Genomic DNA, 26326 nt, shown 5'->3' with positions numbered 1-26326 from the left:
CATTACAGTTGCAGTAATTGGTCAAAAAAGTTGAAATAAAATCTGCCAGGAATGATCACGTGTTCTGTTTACACCTGTTCTCAGCACGCCTACATGAACCAATGAGATGCCGTCACTTGTTGGCACCATGCACTTAATAATGATGAAATTTTACTCGCCCTCAAAGATATCTTTTGCCCCTCTTTAATCGGAGACACGTTACTTGTCAAAAGCAAGGTGACGTAGAACCGATGCACATTTATAGATAAGACAAAGCAACAAGTGACACGTGCCCCTAATTCATGTTGTACACATGATCGAGGCAACTTGTTCGGCAAAGCTTAAAAAGACCCACCGAAAGAAGGCTCTTATTACAAATCCCGATGTGCCTGACAAGGCTGTCTCTTACAATCTTTTTAAAATTAGAGATCTTCGCAGGCATTTTGGTGCTCTAATAGCAATTATGAAGATTTGAGAATTGGATCATTATCAGAACGGATGGAAACCAATTGATTCAAGATCGATCTGGGTCTAGTGGGACTGATCCTGTAAGATCTACAGATCCCCACAATCATGCTGGCCAGATATATGAAAACAGTTTCTAATATGCAAAGATCCTTTTTGCTAGATAGGGATGATTAGAGAATAACCGAGTGTCATGCTTGTTAAGAATTTTAGAACAAGAAGGAAACCCGACGACGGTTTCACCACCTCCCCAAGTTATAAAAGGGAGCAAGCGATAAAGAGCTTTATGCCCACGTCAAACACAATCTATCTATACAACGCAATGCTACTCTTCTTTTAGTTTAGTTTCTAGTTCCTCAACTTCTGTCCAGCCACACAGAATGTCTGAGGCTTAAGTTAGCATAGAACGCTATTGTTCAGTGCCATCATTGCAATACACTTAAGAGTAATATACATATCCATGACCTTCCGTCACTTAATTAGGTTGTTTATCCAAGGTGATCAGATGTATTTATATTTTACTTATTTCTCTACTTTATTTTGTTCATCCATCGATTGTATTGAGCATCATATATACATCAATAAAATCGTCATTTTTAGTCTCTTTAGTTTTAAATTCGTTCGTCTTTGTTCTATTGAGAAATATAAAGGCCACCATCACTAGTGAAAGAAAAGTCCTGAATGCAGGGCAAAAAGAATCCATTCGAAAGGAAACTCCTACCTTTCTAAAATCGCGTGACCGATGTAACTGTCGGTGGTTGAAAGGGTTGTCAATCCCAAGATTTTGATCTTAATTGATATATCTCAACGCAGGAGCACCAACATTAATCAAACTTGAGTCGAGTATGACTTTGGCAAGCCTGCACTAGTCTAATTGCACACGTTAACTAAATATAGGCCCTCACTAACCGATGTAGCATGGTGCTTGACAAAATTGCACAAACACTCCTTTCAAATTATGTACGGAGCATCACCTCATGGGCTCCATGCATCTCAAAACTCACGTGGGACAGATGGCAAAGGGCTTCTGTTTTTTTAACTCACACCACATGCTCCTCTTGGGCACAGGATCCTATGATCTCAATGTTGAAACAGGGTTTATCTACCACCGTTCCATCTGGAAGCTTCTATTGTGGGATTTTTGGCTTCTAGCCCTATTATTGGCAGGCGCATTTAATGGACGGGTTAGAAGTCACACATCACGGTTAGCCCCAAACAGCTGAAATGGATATGACCATTCCCTTATATCTGCACACTTGTCATGTTGTGCGAGAAATTGAGTTAATTAAAATCTAACACAACCACATCAGCAGGGAATAAAAGCATAATCAAGTAGACAAGGACGAGTGTATGTGATAAACTTTCACTAAGAACGGACGATACACCTTCCGCAGTCATATCAATCTTCACACTGAACTGTTCTCATATCAAAGTTTGTTTTAATTGCTGCCGGATACACATGAACAGGTGGCCCAGCTTATGGTCGTGTTGGTCTAATCATTTGGGTCACTGGATCAGGCATCGCACCCCCACCTTATGTAATCATGGCTTCATTCATATTAGAGATTCCAATGTCGTTACTCCAACAAGCGAATAGCTATATTGGGGCATTGAGTTTTAACCCATGAGTTGATAAGAGGGACGCATGTACCCACATGTGGGAAGATTTAAGTTTGTTTTCTTGGGTCCAATGGCAGGTGCAATCTTAGAAACGGGTGTTAGAATACCCTTGGTGCGTTTGTGTTATTTTTCACCATTGATTGATGAAGGCAGTAATAGTTCTAAAACTCCCTGACTTCACTTGGAAGCAGGCGAGTCAACTCAACTCAGTGAGATTTCGAGCCAAGCCCCTGGAAACTCAGTTATAGGCTTCTGGCCTCTTGACTCGATCTTGTCTCTGGAAAACTTGCCATTTGAGTAGATCACTCAGTCAATTACACGCGACTCAAGATGACCTGGGGGGAGGGAATCAACCCGCAACCTCATGCAAATGGAGAAAATCGCATAAACCAACACATCTACCAGCAGTTCCTAGTTCTAACTAATTAAAATATCTATTTGCTGATGCCTAATATTTTAATTATACTTATTACATATAGGGTGCAAGATTGACCAGACCCGGCCGATCATTGAGCAAAGTTTTCGTGTTTTCCAGTTAGTGGAAAGCAACTCCAAAATTGCATCCATAGAGCCGTTAGAAGCATCCCATTAGAAGAAGTCAGTTGATAATTTTATTTTCACCCTAAAGCAGCGGACCAGATGTACCAAAACAAGGTCATGCAAAATGATATACCATTGATTAGCAGGGGCCTATAATACATACCTCTTCATTATATAGTGAAACATAAAATAACCGTTCGGATTAGATTCCTAGAGTTTGCAGTTTTTTTTTTTTTTTTTTTTAAGTTGGTTGCTAACAAAGATACAACCAATGAAGAAGTATCAATGTACACAAAATATATGAAACTGGGAAACGAAGGGCTGTAATACTTGTCACTCATTCACCGCTGCATACATTTCTTTGCACAACCTTTGTTTCAAAATCGTACAGAAGGGAGTCCAATGAATGTCATCAGCAATGCTTGGAGCTGCACTGATCTTGACAGTGGTGGCGAGAACATCTCGGTGTTTCAACCAGATTCAAGGTGTAGATCAGTCTGCATTCATGAGTAGATTCAGAAGGACATGCAATCAGAAACTAGGGAGCTATTGAATATAGAAATGAACCTGTCATGTGCGTGCAAGGTGTGGTCCAGATCATTTTTTTCAAGTGTGGATCTATAGACACTTCATTCCAGTTCATTTCTTCCATATCACACAGCCACCTGATGACCAGACCTACCTGGTCTGGGCCCACGGCAGATGCAAGGGGGGACCCACCTGGTGAAGGCCTCAGATCATACACACATGCCCACATATATCTTTGCATTTCTCACTTAACCCAAGTTGTACCAACATAAAATCAGAATTGACTTACATCTCGGGTAATGGCCACTTCCATACGGAGCAGATCCATGCCTCGTCTACATAACAAGAACCCAACCAAATTAGCATGGGTTCATAACCTACGTCAAATCAAACTCTGAAGGATATATTGCGTTTAAATAGTTAAAGCTCATGTACACACCACAAATGTGCCAGCATGGCACGATACGCCAGAGATCCAATCCATCCATTGGTATGACACCACTATGTTGATGCCCTAGCCCAAGAATCAGGTTGATCCACTGGTTAGGTGTGACCAAGTTAGCAAAACAAATGTACGGATCCGAAAAACTTGTGAAGTTTTATAATCCATCCACCTGTTTCCAATATTTGGGGACCACATTCTGGTTGGACCAGATTTTATTTTTGGGAAAACATGTATATGGTCAAACCAACCGAACAGATGGATTAGTGCAATGTTGGCACATGTGTGGCATGTACACGAGCTTTATTGCACAAGCATGTGCTTAGCAAAGATCTACACAGAGATGTGCTTGCTTTCTTAAATGAAATTTTTTATCAAGGTTGTATAGCTTCAGAGATGGGGGCCACATTCATAGCATTAATTCCTAAAAAGGAGCCGAGTGTATAAAAGATTTCAGACCAATAAAAGCCTTCTGGGTGGTCCGTATAAGATCGTGTCAAAGCTGCTCACCTCAAGATTTCGAGCAGTGTTAGGAGAAGCAATTTCAGAATCGCATGGGGCTTTTGTAAAAGGTAGGCAGATTGTTGACAGTTTTCTAGTGGCAAGCGAATGTATAGATGCGTACAACAGAAATGAGTCAAAAGGTTTGGTGTGCAAGCTGGATATAGAAAAAGCCTATGATCATGTCAATTAGGACTTTTTGGATTATATGCTAGCTAGCCAGGGATGCAGGGTTAAATGGCAGGCTTGGATGCAAGAATGCGTTAAGTTAGCTAAGTTTTCAGTCTTAGTGAATGGTTCCCCTAAGGGTTTCTTTCAGGCATCGAGAGGTTTTCGTCAAGGGGATCCTTTATCTCCCTATCTGTTCTTGGTGATTATGGAAGCTTTCAGCAGACTCGTAGGCAAAGCGGCAGAGATGGGGTTAGTGAAAGGTTTTTAAGTGGATAATTCCAATTTCCAGATTTCTCATTTGCAATATGCGGATGATACTCTGTTATTTTGCAAAGCAAACGCTTATTCTGTGGAGAATCTGAGAGCAATCATAGTTACTTTTCATGCAGTTTCAGGTTTAAAAGTTAATCTTACAAAGAGAGAAATTTTGGAGGTGGGGATTTCGAAGGAGGAAATGAAGTTTTTCACTTCCAAGTTTGAGTGTAGGGAGAGTGCCTTTCCTATGTCGTATCTTGGCCTCCTATTGTGCATTGGTAAGCCCATGAAACATCTTTGGAACAAATTTATCGAAAGATTCGAAAGTAGATTGTCTCATTGGCAAACTCATGCTCGTCCTTGGGTGGCAAAATTACTTTACTCAAGTCAGTTTTATCGAATCTTCCGGTGTATTACATGTCACTGTTTAAATGCCCAAAATCGATCATAGATAAGTTGCAAAAACTAGGGATTTGTTTGTGGAAAGGTTCGAAAGATGATCACAAATTCCATCTTCTGAAATGGTAAGAAGTGTGTAAGCCTACAGATTAAGGGGGAGCGGGTTTTAGGAAGTTAGAGCTCATAAATGTAGCTCTGCTAGAGAAGTGGGTTTGGAGGTTTGGGGTAGAAGTTCGCTACCTATGGAGAGAGGTGATTCATAGGAGATATGTGGAGGACAATAGGGGATGGTGGATTAGTCAGTCTTCGTTGTATAGAGTGCCTCCTCTTTGGAAGTCAGAGGCGTCAGTTAAACATGAAGTTTGGGAAAACATTGGTTTTAGGCTAGGTAATGTTAAGAACATCATATTTTGGGATGATACATGGATCGCAGGGAACAGGCTGAGGGATCTCTTTCTAGGTTGGCGGGTATTTCAAGTGGGGCAGATCTCAAAGTTGAGAATTGTTTGTCTTTGGTGGGAAAGGAAATAGTTTGGGCTCCTCCTTGCAGAAGGAATTAATCAGATGAGGAATATTCAGAGTTGAACATTTTGTTGCTTTCCAAGGTGTTACCGGTTATTTCAGAACTAGATTCGCTGATTTGGTTGAAAAGTAAATCTGGTCAATTCTCCGTGAAATCCCTTTATATGTCTATTAGTGGTGAGATTGCTCCGGGGGAGTTCTGTCCGACGTCTTTTGTTTGGAGGTATCAAGCTCCTTTAAAGGTGGCAGCGTTTGCCTGGTTAGTGGGAAGAAAGAAAGTGCTTACTGTGGATAATTTTCGAAGAAGGAACATGATTTTGCCAAATGTTTGTCTTCAAGCAGAGGAATCGGTGGATCATTTGGTTATCCAGTGCTCGTTTGCAAAAGAGTTACAGGATAGTTTTCTCAAGTTATTTGGTGTCGATTGGGTCTCGCCTGGATCTATGGATCCTTTTCTTTTGAGTTGGCATGGAGGGGGTATAAGGAAGATTGGGAGGAAGATTTGTCATCTTCTCTTTTGGTTGTTCTTTGGGCTCTTTGGCTCGGAAGGAACGATCGTTGTTTCAGGAATCGAAAGAGGCAGGTTAAGGAAGTCTTTCTTAGAGAAAAATTTCTGGTGGTGGAATGGGTACTTTCAACTTCTATCCTCTTCTATCATCTGGATTGATGGGGGGTTCTGTAGTTTTTTTTTTGTTTTTGTCCTCTTGCCGTCTCATAGCTTTGACCTTTCTTTCAATAAATTCATCAATTATCGAATTTAAAATTTTAAAAAAAAAAAAAAAAAAAAAAAAAACAAACAAACAAACAAACAAAGATCTATAGAGATTGAATAGGGGTTTCCATCTGGGTAGAGGGGCTGTACGGGTGCGCACTAACAAGGGCATGATGCATGGCAGCAAAAGGTAGGACCATAAGCAGTAATGTGGGTGCTCAGGTTCAAGCTCAAGGATCATGCAGGGGTCTCTAGACCCATAAAATTAAGTGTAAAGAAAACCACCAGACTCCAGCGACACGCAACATCATTTGGGAGAAGGAACCTTAAATAGCATCAGAGAATATATGATTTCTAAAGAGCTGACCCCATGTAGTTGAGCTAAGGCTTAGATGATGACGATATGTGAAGGAATGCTAAGGCACTACCATTACAGCTATTCAGGGAGTGCACTAATGGAATTGGATCCAGTGCAGGCATGGGAGGTGTTGTACCTCCCATGTCATTGCTGCACACGTGGCTTGATAGACTATAGATCAACAACTGTGGATTTGATCGGTCAAAGATTGAACAGGCGAAAGTCCAAAAATGACCTGTTTCAACAATCCTCTGTGGCATACAAGGAAACCAAAAAGAAAAGTTAGAAGTTGCTCATTCAATGAGAAAAGGTCCATCTATTGAATGGTTTGGAAGGTCCAATCAATGCTTTTCAGTAGTAGCCAATCAATGGCAAAGCCTGCAGGATGCAGGATGCTGGAATACATTTGCCAAGATCTAGAGGTATGAAAATGCCATGCCACCAGAGGTGGCGGATCCCTTTTCGTTGTTAATTTTATACCATTTCTATAGCTTTCATGTATTCATTATCTTGAGGCAATTTTCAAAATCCCAAGCCTTCATATAGCTTTGAGACAATTTTCAAAATCCTAAGCCTTCAATGAACTAAATGCATCAATATCATTGTTGTCATGTGCGACCGCATATGCACATATCCATATGTGATCACATATGCGATGTATGCATATGAAGTTGGAAGATCAAGATTCAAGCACTTGTTATTTAATTCATTATTTAATTGATTTTATTTCTCTCAAATATATTTTCAATATGTAAAATTAGTTATTTAATAACTTGAGAAAGTTACCCTTAATTTCTTTTTTTTAACAATTTTTTAAAAAAAAAATCATATTTTTTGATTTTTTTTAATTTAAAGAAAAACAAAAAAAATGCGGTCGCATATGCGATTGTGCGATCACATATGCGCATACGCATATGCAATTGCACATGATCGCATATGCGATTCGCCAACATTGATCAATATCCAAGTCTCGCATAATCGAAGCTACTCCTTTATGTACACAGCCAATACCTGGAATGTGGTCGAAGGGTCACTAGCCCCATAAAGCGAACCTAATGTACCAATAGAGGAACACACTTGTTACAAAACAAGATTTTGACAAATGTCCAATTTTAAACAAAAGCTAATAACCTCAGAAAGGTATAGTATACCTGCTGTATAGCCAGAACCAGGTCGCTGATAAGAAGATGGGAGTGATGTCCCAGTCATGCCGTGGGACAATGTGCTGTAACTAAACAACAAAAAACAGCAATCACAAATATGCGTAAATCAAGATACTCTGCTCTAACATATGCTTCTTAGAGGGACTATGGTCTGGCCCTTGATAGAGTGTAACGGTGGAACAGGATTCATGTAGCCGACCGCGATTAATTTGGATAAGGCTTCAATGATGATGGTGGTGGTGGTGGTGGTGGTGAATCTACTTTAACATGTCTCATTGACAGAAATGGATATTGTATAATGTTTGGGCTGAAAGGTTGCACAGTACCATTTGAGTTTTCAATCAGTACAAGTGGGGCCAATGGTTCAGTGATTAAACGGTTGACATCATGGGATCCAGTGTGGATCACCTACGCACCAAAAATCTGCCAGATTGGGAGAATCCTTACCCTTCAAGAGGTGGCCAAAAAAATAGATGGTTAGGAATGAAAATACAGCAATGGTTCAAGATAAACCAAGGCGGCAAAATATTGACCTTCCAATTTAGAGATTTTTTGTGCATCGGACATCCATGGTGGGGCCTATCATGTCAGCAGTTTGGATAACATACATACCATGGGCCACAGTTGTACCAACTGAAATACTGAACATTACTACAACCCTTTAACCCAAGCATTGTATAATACCTCAAATGGAAAAGAAATCATGTTAGAGAAAGCTTTCAGCTGCCAGATATTTTGAAAGGAGGGAAAAACCTTGAGCTTGCAACTGGGAAAGAACCATCTAGACGAGCACGAGAATAACCTCTTGGATCCGAGTAAACCATATCATCTCCCTGCAGAATCCAATGTAAAAGTGAGGGTATTCTGAGAAGGATGTCTCTGAAGAGAGCATCTGGTTACAAACATTTTCACATTACCAATGAAGAGAAAGGACGCTTTCCTCCGGGTAATGTATACATGTAACCTTGGTAATCTTGAGAAGTAGAGCCTGTCACAATAAACCCACCATTGCTTCTTCACATGCATCCATGAGAATGTCTCATAGAGATAAATATTTATAAACCCTCAAATGTTGGTGCTAAATCATAGATTGTGCTCGAAAGTTAGCAACCAAAACTAAACCATGACAATGCATGTTTATACACTTGCAAATGGACAACTGCAACCAAACGTGCAAAGGAGCAATCACTGTATGCAAGTAGCTGTGGACAATTTCACGCAATTAGACTTGGGAAGTAGTGAACTTTGTGTTTTAAAAGGACATTGGAGGGATTTCAGACATAGGGGAGGGTATCTAGGTAATCTCTCTCCCTCCATGTGTGTTGCGCGTGCCATGCCCACTAGTGCCCTTAATGGGCAGGGTTGCACCTGAATTTGAATACATGATTATTTAACAGGCCCTGAATTTTAGGTCTAATTAAAACTGAGTAACTCAAAACCTGCCCCATACCATTGCCATCTCTATGGAACACATGTAACATTCTCCACATGGCTCCTACATGTAGGCTTACCGAAAGACTCAAACTTCAGTTTCAACAGTAACTAAACATGTTTCAATTTTAAAATCAGGATGATCAATCTTCCTGATGTCATACATCAATCCAAAAAAGAGAACTGATCATACCATTCTAAAAGGAAATCTCCCTGCTCATGCAACTTTACAGAAATTGTTGGAGAAGTATAGCTGTTCCGCAGCAAAGAGACGTATATATGTTGAAAAGAAATGATCCTTTATTTGCTCAATTAAAACCTAGTTTTGATTGCTGATAAAAAGCATTTTTATTTTTATTTTTTTTTGACAGAGATTGCTGATAAAAAGAATATGGCAGAAAACGAAAAGACAGCAAAAGCAGGGAAAAAAACAAGAGGAAAAGATGAAGCAAGAGCATGCAGTGAAATGGAGAAAATAATAAACATTCAATCAACAGAGTCAAAATACTGAAACCACACTCCATAATGAATAACAACAAAACACTTTTTTTTCATAAGGTATGATGACAAACACTTTTGGAGTGCACTAAGAAAATATCAATCAACGGTCTCTCTCAAACTCAAATGGCACAAGTATTTTTTTACTACAATAAGTTGTTCGTCTTTTTTGTCATTCACACAATATCAGCAAAAACAAGTTTTTAACTCTAACCATCAACAACAAAAAGAACATCTCTATGGTAGTGCCCACTTTTATATATCACCACCACCATCTTGTCCCAAGCAAGCTTATTTTGGGTGGGCTTTACAGATCCCTTTCTTAAGCCCCAGTCCTTGCTGAAGTGAACAAGTCTTCATATAATCATATTCCTCCTCACCACTTAGATCCAAGTTCATTTGAATCTTTCAGGCATTCAACCATAATCTAAGTTCCCTAACCAAGCTTTCTCCAGTTTTCTTAGCACAAGGTAAAAACATTAAACTAGGCTTATCTTTCATTGGGCTTACTCTTAGCTATGCTTCAACCATTATAATTACTGATTCTATCTTTCCTATCCCAGTCTTGCCACCACCCATCTCAACACCCTCATCTCTAAGTTCATCTCCTGCTCATGTTGCCATCTAGTTTGCCCAACCTAATATGGCACATCCAGTCAAATAGTTGTCCAAACCTTTAATTGGCATATCTGGAGGCACGTCTCCAGTTCATACACGTAGCTTTAATGCTATTGGAAACATCCTCCCGAATCTCTCTTATCATTTTGAGTTACAGTCGCCTTGAGGAATCTCCCGCCCACCTATTTTAACAAACACCACACCCGTATAACTCTTCTTACTGAATTTGCATTCCAGATAATCTGTATTCAACCTCTAGACTCAAAAGCCTACCTCCACGCCTCCAATTTAACATTTACCCTTCTCCATTGTCGTGGACCAACAATTTATCCAACATACACCAAGTGACTTCACCCTGGTACTAGTGGCTAATTCATCTATAGCAAAGACAAAAGCAGTGTTTTAAATAGAGATAGCGTGATGCATAGCGCTCAGCCCTCTATAGCGTGTAGCGTAAATACGTAGCGTGTCGCGTAAGCTATACAATACTTTTATTTTTTAATTTAAAAATAGGACAAATATAATAAATAGTGAATATATATATATATATATATAAATGCCTAAAAGATGATTCATTTTATAAATTATTAGCATGTTCAAAAAAGTTATTAGTTATCATTTATCAAAAGCCAATCCACATATATAAGCCAAATTAAATAATTATCACATCAACAACTTTCTAAGCAAACCACTTTAATTAATAATGTCTAATTGAAACCACAAGTCACAATTATGAAAAGAAATAAAAATCCTATAGGTTAAAAGTATCAAGTACAATGCAAGTGTTACATTCCTCAACATTAGAAACAAAGAAAACGTGAAAAAAACAAAAAAAAAAAAAAAAAGAATAAAAAAATAAAACAGTAAAAAAATACATTGTAGCTTATGCTATGGACGCTACGCGCTACATAGCTGTAGCGTACGCTACGACCCCCATAGCGTACGCTACGGGGGATTTACGCTATTTGGGACGCTACGTAGCGCTACGGCCACGCTACGCTACGTAATGTACGCTACGGGCGCTAACACTGGACAAAAGTAAGGGCTTAATGTCAACCCTTAATAAAAACCATTGCTTTAGGGAACTCCTTGGTCTCAACCTTAGGCAGGATCCTTCTAAATGAGTGCCGCTCCCACTTCAAACAGCACTTCGGACTCTCGCTCCAGCTCCCTCTTCCTAACTAGTTTATACTTGTTTACACTTTAAAACTGACGGTTCTCCATATAGAAAACGTAATGTACTTATATAATGTTAGTGTGTATTTATGTGTGTGCATGTACACAGTGTTGTGTTCTCTTGAGGAACATGTGTTTCTAGTGTTATAATAAAATGTGTACGGGCATGTGGCCCTAATACACAAGTGATTCCCTCTCAAAACTCTCCTCTCACACTTTTCCTTCTCTTTCCTTTTCTTATTCTCTTCCTAAATCTACTCAAGTCAACTTGATGTTAGAGTGAGGACTTTCCACATTAATTGAAGCTACGGGAACCTGCTGATATCATCACCGTACAGCTGGCATCAGCATCTGTATACACTGTACGAACATTTTCTCATCGGGAAGAGCATGATCTCATGCAGCTCGATTTTAGATGACTTTTGGTGATTTTTTGTAAGATTTTTAGGGCTGATTTGAGGTGCATTTGGAACATTTTTCATGACCAGCAGGAAAACCTTAGGGTTTTTTTTTGACAGTTTTCTTCTTCAGGTGGATCGGTTTTACCATATTTGGGTATCCATGGAGTATTTTGCTTTTTATCTGGGGGGGGGGGTGGATGATCTTCTTTTGGTAGTGTGTGGTGCTCAAGCAAGTTTATGAAGTTTCTTGCTGTTTCTAGTCTCTTCTGCTTCTAGACCTCCAGCCCATCATCTGGACCCTAGTTTTTTGTGGAGATATGACCCTTATATAGGTTTGGTAGCTGAACCTAATCGTGTGAGCACCATTTTGTGTGTTTTGTTGCTTGTGTTTCATGTTCATGGACCCTTCCGGATATGGTATGGGGTCTTCAATACCTCATCCCTTGTTGATTACAACAGTTAAAGTTGAATGGTAATAATTATTTGCAGTGGGCTCAATCTGTGAAGCTGTTTTTGGGGGGAAGAGATGGAATTCCATATATTGGATGAACCCCCTGATTCTACAGATACGAATTTCAAGACGTGGACTAAGGAGAACTACCAAGTCAGCTCGATTGCTTAACAGTATGGAACCAACTGTAAGTAATTCTGGCATGTTTCTAACCTCAGCGAAAAGGATATGGGACAACCTTCATATTGTGTATTCAAAAGCTCAAAATATATCCAGAGTGTTCACATTGATCTTAGACATTGGCAGAATTCAACAAGATTCAATATCCCTGAAGGAGTCCTTTTCCGCTCTTTGGGGTATGTGGGATGAGTTGAACCTCTATCATCCCCTTCCCTCCAACTGTACCATGGACTACGAGCATGTATGGAAGCAGCATGAAGAAAACAAAAGTATCCAATTCCTTTCTGGTCTCAAGCCTTGAGTATCATGTTGTTCAGATTTTGGAGACAATTATAGTCATGGATCTTCTTCCTTCTCTAACATATTTACGCAACATGTCAAAGGGTTACCACATCGCTCGCCTCTCCCTTTGTTTCACCGATCAATCTGTACATGTTGTTAGAGACCAGTCTTCATTTAGCCATGGCTCTAGAGCCTCAACATGGGGTACTCAAATATGTGGACGAAATTTTGGATCGAGTAATCGAGGTAGGGGCCATGATGTTGATCGTAGAGGACATGATAGCCGTGGTCGTGGTAGACAAGGACGTGAACGTGACAAACCTCGCACTTGTACTCACTATGGGGGTACCAACCACTATGTTGATCATTGTTGGGATCTTGTTGATCACCCATCTTGGGCAAGTGTGTCAATGGTTGGTAGTGCATCCACTAGTTCCAAGAAGACTTCAGAGCCAATTGTAGCGGAGCGATCTACCTCAAGTGATTTCGCTTTCTCGTAGGACTGTGCGGGAAAGGGATAGATAACTCACATACTAACTAAAGAGAGAAGAGCTGGTTTGTTTGGTTAAGGCATGGATGAGGATATCAGTCTTAATAGTCATGAGAGTCACCAATTCTCCTACTTTTAACATCCTTGGGGAGGTAGGAGGATAACCATGACCAAGTCAAGCAAAGCGAAACAAAGTGGAGGAAAGGGATTCCCCAGTGATAAGCTTTAGAGAGAAGAGGGGGTGAAACGAAGTGATGCGGGGGAATCAAATCACTTGACTATTATGAGTTCTCTCGTACCATGAAGCATGTAACGCCTTGATGTGACTGCATGTGCATGAGGTCCCTAATTACTTCCAGAGCCTCTCGTACTACCCTACATGTATCCTCTCATACTTCCTAGGTCATTGATTTCGGAGCTACCCCACATTACTGGTAAGCCTCATCCATTTAGCTCCTATTTTTCTTCTACCCAGTCATATTGTCACTGTTACTAATAGAAACCAAACTCTTGTATCTAGATTTGGTTCCATCAAGGTTTCTCCTACCATGCACTTGTCTTCAATCTTGCATGTACTTAGCTTCCCACTCAATTTATTATCTGTCAACCCTCTCACGAAATCTTTGAATTGTTCAGTAACCTTCTTTCTTTCTCATTGTGTAGCTCAAGACCTCCAGATGAAGTAGATGATAATGATTGGTGGGGGCCATGAACGTGGAGGAATTTATTTTTTGATGATGCTCTTGTGATAGCACTAAGTGCCTTGTCCGTAGGGAGTCAGTGTCCCGATGGCATTGCCGCTTAGATCCATCCTCATCTGAATGAAAACTTTTGTTTCCTTCAATTTCTATATTTAAACATTTAAGCTATGAAACTTCAGAGTTCTCCAAACATCACTAGGTTGTGTTCCCTTCTAGTTTATCTAAGAAGAAATCCATACTGTTTGAGTTAGTCCCCTCTGATGTTTAGGGTCATGCTCCCGTTACCTCTCTTTTTTTACATATTTCTATTACATTTATTAAAGATTGCACACGGATGACCTAGGTTTATCTTCTAAAATCCAAGCATGAAGTTGTTGACATGTTCAAGCATTTTTACAATGACGTGCTCAACCAATTTCAATGCCCCATCAAAATTTTACATTCTGATAATGGGGGCGAGTATATGTCAAATGCATTTTTGTTTTTATTTTGCAAACCATGGCATCTTGTCTTATGCATTGTGTTCTCGAACCCCTCAACAAAATGGTGCAGCTGAGCACAATGTCATCAAGCTACATATGCAGTTCTGTGCGATCGCATATGCCTATGCACATATGCGATTGCATATGCAATCACATTTTTTTTTTAATTTTTTTTAAAAAAAATAAGGGGACATTTTGAAAAAAAAAAATGTAGAAAAATATAAAAACTTAAGGGAAACTGCCCTAAGTTAATAGATAACTAATATAGTAATTTTACAAATATAAAATCAGTTTGTAACTTGTGAGAAAAATGAATGAAGTACATCAAATTCAAAATTCAACAATATAGTTAAGTAGGAAAACAATCAATAAGCTATTTATTATACAAATACAATTTTAAAGTTACATCTTAATGTTATTATTTATACACTATAACATTAACACTACTTACGAGCTACAAGTTACAACTTAGTTACACTAACACTAAGTTACATTCAACAATATAGTCAATGTTCGAAATATCTCCGATATTATCTTTATCTCCAGCTCAACGACACCGATAACACTGGTAGCGATAACGATAATGCTGGTAATATCAGAAATTCCAGGTATTAGCAATGTATCGCTAAGTATTGCCAACGTATCAATATTGCTAATATAATCGCCAATATTTTCAACTATGTAAATTCTAGGTGTCACTTGTATTGCTAATGCATCAATGTCGCCAATGTATCGCCAATATTTTCGACTATGTAAATTCTAGGTAATGCTTGTATCATAAGTGTATCGAAGATATTTCAATAATATCGCCAACGTATTGGTATCATCAAAATTTTGTTTATTAGAAAAAAAATTTCAATTTTTTTTTTCATGGGCACATGTTTGTATGTAGTGTTCAATTTGTCATTGATAATATTGATAATATCTCGATCTTATCGATATTGCAACATGCGCGATATTGAGACCACAATCTTTTGTTTCCTTTCCAATTGTTGATGATTTCTTGGTGAAATATCCTGTGTTGTTGATATTTTGTAATATCGATGGATGTTTGGATGGAAGGTTGGATGATTAAATATGGTCGGATGGGATGGTTGGGCTGATTTCTTACAACAACACATGCTTTTAAGGCCCCATTAAATGGAAACTTGTTATGTATGCATTCTTTTTGTAAATTTTTTAATTTCTAAATATACAAATATTATATTTTAACATTTCCTGAAGTTTCGTTGAAAATTCTACCGTTTTTCCCATGTTTCCCCACATTTTCGGTTATCAGCGATATTATCGACGATATCGATATTGTTTCCATATCCCTAGCCAACGAAACTTGTAGTGATACCGATTCTTCGAACACTGAATATAGTTACACAACTTACAATTACAAGTTACACTTACTAAAGTTTGATTTTTTTCCAAATAATAATAATAATGTGCCAACAATTGGCATATATGCGATCACATATGTTGTATGTGATCGCATATGCGGTATGCGATCACATACATCACATATGCGATCGCATATCCTCGCACATTTAACATATGCAATCACATATGCACTACGATAGCATATGCCATCATGGCATATGCAATATGCATATGGGAATTCACATATGCGAGTATGCGGTCGCATTTAACAACACTAGCTGAGCGAAAGAACTGTCACCTTCTTGAAGTTATTCATGACATTTACGTGGACTGAACCTCCAAAGCAATTCTGGAATGATGCCTTGATGTTGTTTTTTTGATTAATCGCATTCCATCTCGTATACTGTCACACAAGTCTTCATTTGAAATCTTGCACCCACATGACAAACTGTTTCCATTACCTCCTAAAGTTTTTTTGGTGTACATGCTTCTCAGATTCATGATGGGAGTAACAACGAGTAGAGTCATCGGGCCATAAAGTGTACTTTCTTAGGTTACTCTCGGTCACAAAAGGGGTATAAGTGTTATAATCTTCTGACCTGTAAGTGGTATGTGTCAGTGGATGTCACCATCTTTGAAGATATTCCAATACTTCTCTACTGGAGGGTGATATCTACTCCACTTACTAATTTAGGGGAGAGGAGCTTATACAGTCTGACTCTAAATCTATACCTCCCAGTATTATGTCTTGATTATGAATCTCCTCCGTCTGTTTCAAAGCCTATTCTTATGTATCAGGTATAAGCTCTCACCCTCAATCTCATGACGATCTTCCCATTGCCTTACGTAAACCATCCTGCTCATGCATAAAACATCACATTATTAATTTTGTTTCCGATCAGCATTTTCACCTCATCTCCAGTCTTTTACATCTTCCATATCCTCCTCTATTATCCGTCGCATTATAAGAGAAGCTATGAGTAACCTTGGCTAGACTAAGGCTATGATGGAAGAAATACAGGTGCTAGTGAAAAATATTACCTAGGAGCTGATTTCCCTACCTAAGGGAAAACAGACTATTGAGTGTCGATGGGTTTACACCACCTAATATCATCCCAGTGGTTCCATCGGTTGTTATGAGGCACGGTTAGTCGCAAAGGGTTTTACTCAAACATATGGCGAGGACTGATTTGTGACATTCTCTCCAGTGACCAAACTCAACTATGTCCGTGTGGTTATCTCTTTGGCAATGAATTTGTTTTGGCCCCTATTTCAACTAGATGTGAAAAATGCGCTCTTACATGGTGATCTTGTTGAGGAAGTTCATATGGACTAGCCCCCAATTTTTCTATGCCTCATGGTCCTCATGAGGTCGCCTCTTGTGTGTCACTTAAAGAAATCAAATTATTGTCTCAAACAGTCTCCACATGCCCGATTTGATAAGTTCAGTCATGCTCTTCTGGACTCTGGATTTATTCGTAGCCAAGTTGACCATTCTCTATTATTTGTCACCAACCCACAGGGGTTATGGTACTAATTGTCTATGTGGATGACATTGTGTTGTCTAGTGATGATATTGAGAGAATAGTGGTGGTATTTCCTAGGGATTGAAGTTGACCAATCGAAGTCGAGGGTGGTGCTATCTCAAACGAAATGCACCTTTGATCTATTCTCTAAGACAGGGATGCTAGGATGCAAGCCTACCACTACGCCTATGTATACTGCTCTAAAACTCAATTCCGAAAATGGCACTCTCCTCTTTGATTCAAGGATGCATTATCAGTTGGTTGGCTGGCTTATCTCACCATTACCCAACCAGATCTTTCTTATGATGTGGGTGCTGTCAGTCAATTCATGCATACCCCTCACACTAAGCATTTGATGGCAGTGTATCGTATTCTTCAGTATCTCAAATCCGCCCCTGGTAAAGGTTTGCTCATCTTCACCTTTTTGGTTACTCGATGCTAATTGTGCTGGAAGTTTACATGATTGATGGTCTACTTCTGGGTACTGTACATTTGTAGGTGGTAACTTTGTCACTTGGAAGAGTAAGAAGCAGTCTATTATTGCGCGATCTTCTGCCGAAGCCGAGTATAGAGCAACGGCTCATGCGACATGTGAACTTGTTTGGCTTCAAACTCTCTTACAAGAACTTGGCAATAATCTTTGAGTGTCATTCCTTTCCACTACGATAATCAAGCTGCCATTCGCATTGCCAGCAATCTAGTGTTTCATGAGCACATGAAGCACAGTGAGATCAATTGTCACTTCAGTAAGGAGAAGGTCATTAACAAGGAAATTATGACTCCCTTTGTTCATTATAGGGAACAACTGGTTGATGTCCTTACCAAGTCTCTCAGTCAGGATGCTCTTCTCCATATCACTGGCGAGTTGGGCATGATCAACATCTATGCCCCAACTTGAGGGTGAGTATAGAAAATGCAATGTACTTATATAATGTTAGTGTGTATTTATGTGTGTGCATGTACAATGTTGTGTGCTCTTGAGGAGTAAGTATGTGTGTTTCTAGTGTTATAATAAAACGTGTTAGGGCTTGTGGCCCTAATACACAAGAAAGTGATTCCCTCTCACAATTCTCTCCTCTCACACTTTTCCTTCTCTTTCCTTCTCTTATTCTCTTCCTTCCTCTTCCTAAATCTACTCAACTCTCCACTCCCGCACCCAAATCTATTGCCACTTTGCTTCACACTCTGTGCAACTATAATCCCACCACAAGACATCTCACTTTTTGTAGATGAACTACAAATAAAGAAAAAAGAAAAATAAATGTATAAATTAAGACAAAGAACAACAATAATTTGCATTATCAACAGATTTTTGGAATCAATCTATCTGAATCATTATTTTATGTATCTCATTAAACAGACCATGTCTCTTTGATAACAAGAATTCAACAAATTCTTTTAACCAATAAACACAAGCAACACTAGCCTTGAAATTCTAGCAGCAAGCTAAAACAGGACACAACCACTAGTATGCAAATCACGATCACAAAAATGTTAAAATGAGATAAGGTAAAAGCAGCAGTATACAATGCTCCAGCCTAAAGCTTGTATGGTGATCCCCTGGTTCAGCAATCCAAATTGTCGGCTATGATGGAACACACCATCAACGGCTGTTCATAAAAGATTCTGGAATATCCTAGCTAGAGAACATCTTGGCCTTTTTCCTTTTTTCTTTTTTTAATGTTTTTGTTGTATTTTGTTTCTTCACCTGTTTTTTGGCAACCTAATGAAAGGTTAGGATTTTTCCATTATGGAAGATTTTGGTGAGTGGACCATCCACTGCAAGGCCCAAAGTCGACGGTTTGGATCACTGAACTATGGGTCCCACTGGTACAAATTGAAAACACAAATCATACTGTCCAAACTACTGGACTCAGCATTTTATAATACATGAAGGTAAAACATGTTGCAGGTCAAAAATAAGTGTATGCAAGTGCATGGTAATAGGCATGACACGACCAAAAATACATTTATAAAACCAGATAATCAGCGTATGGAGACAGCGATACATCATAAACAAGTCACTTCCAGAGGATATTAGAGAAAATTGAAACATATAGCCGTACCTCTAAGAAAACCTGTTTGTCCCTGTCCCCGAGCTGCCTGCTCCCTTAGAACTTGTATGAGTTCATGGGTTGTGGAAGACTTCTTATCCACACCAATGTTACCAGGGACTCCTCTAACATACTTGCCTTTATTGGAGGGAAGACTTACAGTTATGTCACCTATACCATCCAAATGTGTTAGAAAATTGTCTTACAAGAAACGCTATGCTGTTTTTTCAGGAAACATGGTTATTAAGCATTCCCACACACATGGACAAAACTTCACAGTTTCAAAGTTGCACAACAATTCCACATTCCCTTACCCCATAAATTGATCAGAAACAATACAAATAAAAGATACAAGCATAAAAGTTGAGAACATTTTACAGAAATAATCATTAATCTTTCACAACAAGGGAAAGATTGACTGCATCTCGCACAAACGCCCTTCAAGATCTCACAACCTATCACACTTAAATTATCATATTAACAGTACTAAGAGTTGTGACACTATCATACTTGTAACCTGGAATGCGAACAAGACATGATAACAAGAAACCAAAAATCTATTGCATGATAGTATGCAACCACAAACATATGCACATCCAATCAGAAGTTTGTTTCGCAGCAAGTCATTTACTCACCAAATACCAAGGTATTCCGTAACAGTTGCAACGGCCGTAATGGCCACCACGGCTTCTTCTCGTTCTTGTTCTTCTTCTTTTTTCTTTTCTTTTTTTTTTTTTTTTTTTTGGGGGAGGGGGTGGGGTTTGTGGCCATTATAACCCCATAATGTAAAACAGTTGACACCATTATTGTTACGTAACGGCCGTTACAGCAGACCATGACAAGTACTAACAAAACATTGCAATCTCTGAAATAAGCTCAAAATGAGAAGAAGAAGAAGAAGAAATCTCTCAACGTACTTTGTAACTCCTAATCTAGCATCGCAAGCAATCTATTGGATCCAAAAAGCATTAGGTCTCAATTTCTTCTTCTTCTTTTTCCTTATGAGAAGATAACAAGAATTATATTACTAGAAAGAAAGTCTTATTTAATTATATCCCTTAAAAGATCCAGAACCCAAAAAACCTACTCATAACCTTTGTTGTATGAACCTTAGACCTAGGTGTTGCTAATGCTTCTGATCACACCTAGAAATCACACTCCCGTTCCTGCTTCCTACTTATTTATGCTTGCTGACATTTTGAAACACACCCACATCTGGTATTGTTGCCCTTCATGCTTCGTGCAACAATGCTCATAACAACTTTATCCAACATTTTTTATCCCTTCGCAAGGTGTCAAGTGGCACTTTAGGCTTCCCTTTAAGATCATAAACAAGTTGAAAAGAGGAATGTACTCCACATCATTCTTTCAAAAGACAACACAGTAACCACCAGGATAAAAGAGTTTTACAAGGACACCTCCATAAATAAACAAAGAAAGCAATAAAAGGATCAAATCAAAACATCACTGCATTCACAAAAGAATTGTCTGGTTCTTTTTTCTTCTTTTTTTATTTTGAATAGTAAACTTGTTTGGTTCTTTCTTTTTTCTTTTTTCCCTTTTTTTTTTATATATATTTTTTGAGAATGTAAACCTGTCTAATTTTTCAATTTAGATTTTAAAGTCCTTCAGGCAATGAACCCATTCTTCTATTTTATTACTTCTGACATCCCATGCTTGGAAAATTTGAAAGCGAATGGAGGACAACTGAGAGATGGTAAGAAGAAGAGGGAAAGCCCCTCTAAGATCAACTAATCATTAGAGGGTAAGGTGGATGACACTCTTCGTCATCAACCTTCCTTGCATCTCAAAGAAGGATGTGGACCTCTAATTCAAAGTAATCGATGAGGTAGGGAAGTCATCATCTTGAGAGACAGGAGCTCTAGGTTATTGAGAGGTTTCGCCGACATGAGGGTGGACTCTGAGAAAATCGTTGTAAAGGCTATTGAAACCATCGACAACTCTAAGATCAATACAAGATTCATTTGTGATCAAAGGGCTAAATATGGACCAGAGGTGCTGAAAGGAAGGGAAAGAAGCAGCTCAAGAACTAGTGGGAAATCTAAGAGATCTCAGGTTGAAGATGAGCATTATAAGATTTTTGAGGTTGGAAGAATGCTTCTAGATATCAGTATCAGAGGGCCTATCTGGGATGGATTTTATTGCGTTTAAGGGGGGAAATTTTGGAATTCGTGGGAATTTTGATGGGTGAAACGGTAGCGATTGGATATGGCAACGCTAGGGTTGGTTGAAATCGAGGATGATTGACCTCCTTGCTCAAGCAGAGAATTAGGAAAAAAAAATCAGCTTAAGTTTCATTTATGCCTTGGGGGTTATTTATAGTCTCCAAAATACAATGACCTTGGACACCAAACCAAAAACATTGAACCTAGACAGCAAACCAAATACAATTAACCTAGACACCGAACCAGATACAATGAAACTAGACCCATAGGCAAGGTCCACAACCCCTCTTCTAATCTAGACCATTCACAAACTCCTCCCCTTACAAATCATCTTAAAGAAATTAAAATATAACTAGGAAAATAAGATAAAAATAAACAGTCACATAACATCCCCTTCCCCTTCACATGAACCTTTTCCACAAGGTTCAAAATCTAGAAACCAATGACAGAGCAAATCCAAATCCTCCCAAGTGGCATCCACCAGAGGCAAGTTGTTCCATTGAACAAGCCCCTCGGTGAGCTTGCGGCTCCTACGTTGGACGGTCCAATATTCACAAACAAGGTGCGGGACTAGCTAGATGAGTCCACCATCTGCAACATTTGAAAGGTCTAAAGACACTGAAACACCCTGGCCAATATGCCCTTTGAGAAGTGAAACATGGAAGAACGGATGGAACTTTGATTCTGGAGGGAGGTCAAGTCGATAAGCAATTACACCAACACGCTCAAGTATCTAAAAGGGCCGAAAAAAGTGAGGGGAAAGCTTTTTAGTGGAGTGACGGCCAACGTTGGAATGGCGGTAAGGTCGAAGCTTTAGATACACCAAGTTGCCAATCTAGAAATTTCATTACGCTCGACGACGGTCATGTTGCACTTTCATCCCCTTCTGAGCATTTACCAAATTAGTTCGAAGCCAGTACATGAGTTCATCCCAGTCGCACAACTGCTGGTCCACTTTCGCCACAATAGTGGTGCTGGGTAAATACAAAGAAACAGTAGGTGTGGAGGGCAACCGTAAACCCCCGGGGTCATCTTAGCAACCGTCTGAAAAGTTGTGTTATACAACCATTCTACCCAAGGTAAACTTTTGAGCCACTACTAGGAACAGTCCCCTACATAATACCGAATATAAGTCTCCAAGCAATGATTAAGCACACCTCTGTTTGACCTTTTGTTTGAGGGTGGTGGTAGGCAGTGCTCATCTTCAATTCGGTACCTCATAATGAATATATATATATATATATATATATATATTCATGTCCTTACAAAACATGCGGACGGTCTCCTAATTGCTAGTCAAGTAGGGGTGTTGTGAGAGGGGCACCGATCTTGCCACCATAATCCCGAACGAAGCATCCATAATAGTCTGTGAGTCCAAGAAACTCTCGAAGGCCCTTCATTGTCATTGGTCGAGGCCAATCCACCATGCATGCAAATGTGGAAGGATCAACAGTCACTAAAAAATGATCTAACCCAAATATTCAATAGTCTGTTTGGCCAAACATACACTTGGAGCGCTTGATGAATAAGCGATGAGCACGAAGGTTCTAAAGGGTCTACCACAAATGCTATCAATGCTCGTCCCAAGTTTGGCTATACACCAATATATCATTAAAGAAGACCAATATGAAACATCAAAGAAACGGTCAAAAAACATTGTTCATGAGGCTCTAGAAGGTTGTCGGTGCATTTGTGGGGCCAAAGGGCATCATCACTAAGAATTCAAAATGGCCACCATGTGTACGAAAGACAGTCTTATGGACATCCTCCAAAACCTAAATATGATGATAACCGGAACAAAGATCTAGCTTTGAAAAGTAACGGACCACTCGTAACTCATCAAGCAGCTTTGATGGGGACATCTCGCACACGCACGGCCCCCTTATGCACGTACGCAAGGAGGAGGGCCCCACCTTCGATCTGGATTGATGACGACATCCATGAAGGGCCTCCTACTTAGAGGACTATGTTTTGGTTCCTTGGGGTGGACCTGATCATCATGTGGATCTCATCATTGGATCTCATGATCATAGCCCACTACCCTAGGTGACCTAGGACTTTGAGTTTTGTTTATTACCGTTATTAGGAACATCATGAACGGTTTAGATTGCATTGATTAATTGTTATGTTTTATTACTTTGTCTTTAAGTAATAGTCTACGCACATGGCACGGCTTTTGGGGTATAGGTTTTTCTTATGAATAGGCAACCCCTTACAGGGTTTTTTCATTAAAGATGATTAATAAAATTCTACGTTTTCCTGCTTCTCTAGTTCTCTGAGTTATGGAAACTTAATTAGGTACGAAACCCTCCTTTCTTCGAAGGGCTAACTACTGTAGTGCGAAGCCACACCCATCCCAAATTGCCCCCATCTCCTACCCTCTATATTCCTCATCTCCTACAATCATCCCCTCATCAAATCCACCCACGTTTACAGCTAATCTTTCCCCTACAGCAGATTTCCAGAATTTGACCCTGCAGGAGGGCTTAAACTTCGGCGGAGTACCATGTTCAAACCGATAATCCATTTGGCCTGAAATTTTGAGGGAAGGTGGCCTATCCCTGGCCGACAAAACCCTAGCTGGCCGATTCCAGATTCATGGGCCCCACACACATGCGGGCTGCCATCCACGCACGTGCGTCAAGCCGGTTTGCTGTCCACACGTGCGGGCTGATCACAAGTTCCCTCTCGTCTCTATTTTACTCCTTTTTCGCCTTGTTTCCATAACCCTAACCCTAGATCATCTCAAATCCCCAAGTTTTATTCCACTATTGAAACCCTAGGTTTTCACGAATTGAAACGTGAGAATCCCTTGGATTGGGAAATAATCTTTTGCATGTGTGGATGAATCTACTATCCTTTAAGCATTGTTTGGTCTATAATTTTTAATTGATTCAGCCCTAACATGTGTAGGCTTGGACCCTCGTAGATTCCCCTTGTTGAATGCTTGACTTTATGAAGGATGTGGAATTACTGTGATTGTTTCTAAATTATTATGATCTAAAGCCTGAAATCTTGCACATCATATTTATTTTTCATGTCCCGCATCAAGCTTGTCAATCACCGGAATTGGGAATGTCTGACAGTGATCTGGTTTGGGGCATGGTAAGCGAGACAAAAGCATCAAGAGCCATCTTTCTTGCGAACAAGCAACACCAAGGATGAATACGGACTGCTGCTAGGAGCCTAGGACGGATGACGATGGAACCGAAAGCAAGAATCTCTTCCACAAACTACTCAATCTCTGCTTTCTAAACATGGGGACAGTGATCGGGTTGAACATTAGCAGGGGGTGCTCTCGAGATAACCTCAATGCGATGGTCCTCAGAATACACTGGATGCATTCCTTGTTGTTCTGCAAAAACATCTGCAGAAGTATCCAATAAATTAGTGAAAACAGGAGGGTGGGATGGAGGTTCATTACCCGCTGGTGAAGGGCTCCTCTGCATCAACTAGCCTTGCGGTTGATGTTTGAGTAAGCTTTCCAATGAGTGGACACTAGCGGGACATAAGTCAACCGCCCCTTGCCCTTATAAGTGTAATACTAATCACCTATGGAGAAATCCACCATCATGCGCTTGAAGTCCCACAAAACAAATCCTAACTTTTGCAACCACTAAATACCCAACACCGCATCCGATCCTTTAGGAGGTAATAAAAACGTATCAATTGTGAATCGATAACCCTGGATGTCAATTTTGACATCTTTGCACTAATCCGAACATTCTATTTTTTGTCATTAGCAAGCATTACCTCAAAGGTGGAGGAATGGGCTATTTCACAATCCAAGTGTTCATTAATAAAATATGCATACTCCCACTATCAATTAAAATTAAGATAGTTTGTTTTTTTTATCAACCCTGCCACCTGCATAGCTTATGGGGAGTGAGACCAGAGAGAGCATGGAATGATATAATTCTAGTTGATCCTCGTCTTTCGTTGATTTCTCACCCTCGATCTCATCACAGTCCTCGAGCAAGAGAAGTTATTGGGTTTTACAATTATGGCCCTACGCTAACTTCTCGTCACAATTGTAGCACAACCCCTTCTCTTGAAAAGCTTACATATCTGCCCAAGTCAACTTTTTTTTTGGGAATGGTGCTACCAGTTCGAGGGTTGTAGGTAAGGTGTTCAATGATTTGCCTGAAGCGAATCTATTGTTTCAGCAAAGCAGCTGGAGCTTTTCTTCTTGCATACGTGCTACCCCAATTGCTTGCAGCAATGTTGAAGGCTTGAATATTTTCACATCCATCTTGATCTCCTCCTAAAGGCCACTAATGATGCAGCCAATGAGTGCCTTTTCAGACCAGCCTACTACTCGGTTTGCCAACTTCTCAACTCCGTCTAGAATAGAACCTAATTGACGCAACTTAGAGAGTGCTGCATCAAAATCTTCATAATCTGTCAATCCAAAACGTACGCAAAGGGCTTTAACAAAATTGTTCCAAGTTAGATTTGATTGAGTTTTCTTGTACCATTGAAACCATTTCACAACTTCATCTTCAAGATGGAAAGAAACAAAAAGTACCTTTGATCCTCTGTAGTGTTGTGATATTTGAAAAATTGTTCAGTGCGATAGATCCAATTCATAGGATCCTCTCCTGCGAATTTGAGAAAGTCAATCCAAGCAAATTGGGTCTGGATGTTGTCGGTTCCTGCCTTAGATGATTGTCCACCACGCATGGCTTCGGGTTCCGCGACACCCTCCGCCCTTTTGCATTTGTTGCCTGCACCAGTCGATCATATTTCAGATTCATGGCTGTCAAGGTTTCTTGTATCTCACGCAGTGCTCCAGACAACTGCTGCACTTCGTTCTCCAACTTTTCC

The 26326-nt window shown here is 39.6% G+C and overlaps 1 protein-coding gene across 2 annotated transcripts in view; it reads right to left on the bottom strand.

Annotated features, from left to right (window-relative positions):
* Positions 1-2722: 2722 nt before the first annotated feature.
* LOC131232887 (nucleolin 2-like) overlaps positions 2723-26326 on the bottom strand; it is a 48294-nt gene continuing 24690 nt past the window's right edge. The window contains exons 6-12 of one of the 2 annotated variants that reach the window (XM_058229403.1): positions 19326-19484; positions 8573-8643; positions 8409-8488; positions 7644-7717; positions 7504-7544; positions 3422-3467; positions 2723-3101 (exon numbers count right to left, since the gene is read on the bottom strand). In XM_058229403.1, the coding sequence (XP_058085386.1) occupies positions 3097-3101; positions 3422-3467; positions 7504-7544; positions 7644-7717; positions 8409-8488; positions 8573-8643; positions 19326-19484 (476 nt within the window). In that variant the 3' untranslated portion in view covers positions 2723-3096. Of the gene's footprint in view, positions 3102-3421; positions 3468-7503; positions 7545-7643; positions 7724-8408; positions 8489-8572; positions 8644-19325; positions 19485-26326 lie in introns of both variants that reach the window. The other variant, XM_058229402.1, reaches the window with a different exon arrangement.

Source organism: Magnolia sinica, chromosome 18 (genome assembly GCF_029962835.1).
Source record: "Magnolia sinica isolate HGM2019 chromosome 18, MsV1, whole genome shotgun sequence".
Lineage (NCBI taxonomy): Eukaryota > Viridiplantae > Streptophyta > Magnoliopsida > Magnoliales > Magnoliaceae > Magnolia > Magnolia sinica.
Note: the sequence above shows the minus strand (reverse complement) of the source record. Positions and strands in the feature narration are given on the sequence as shown.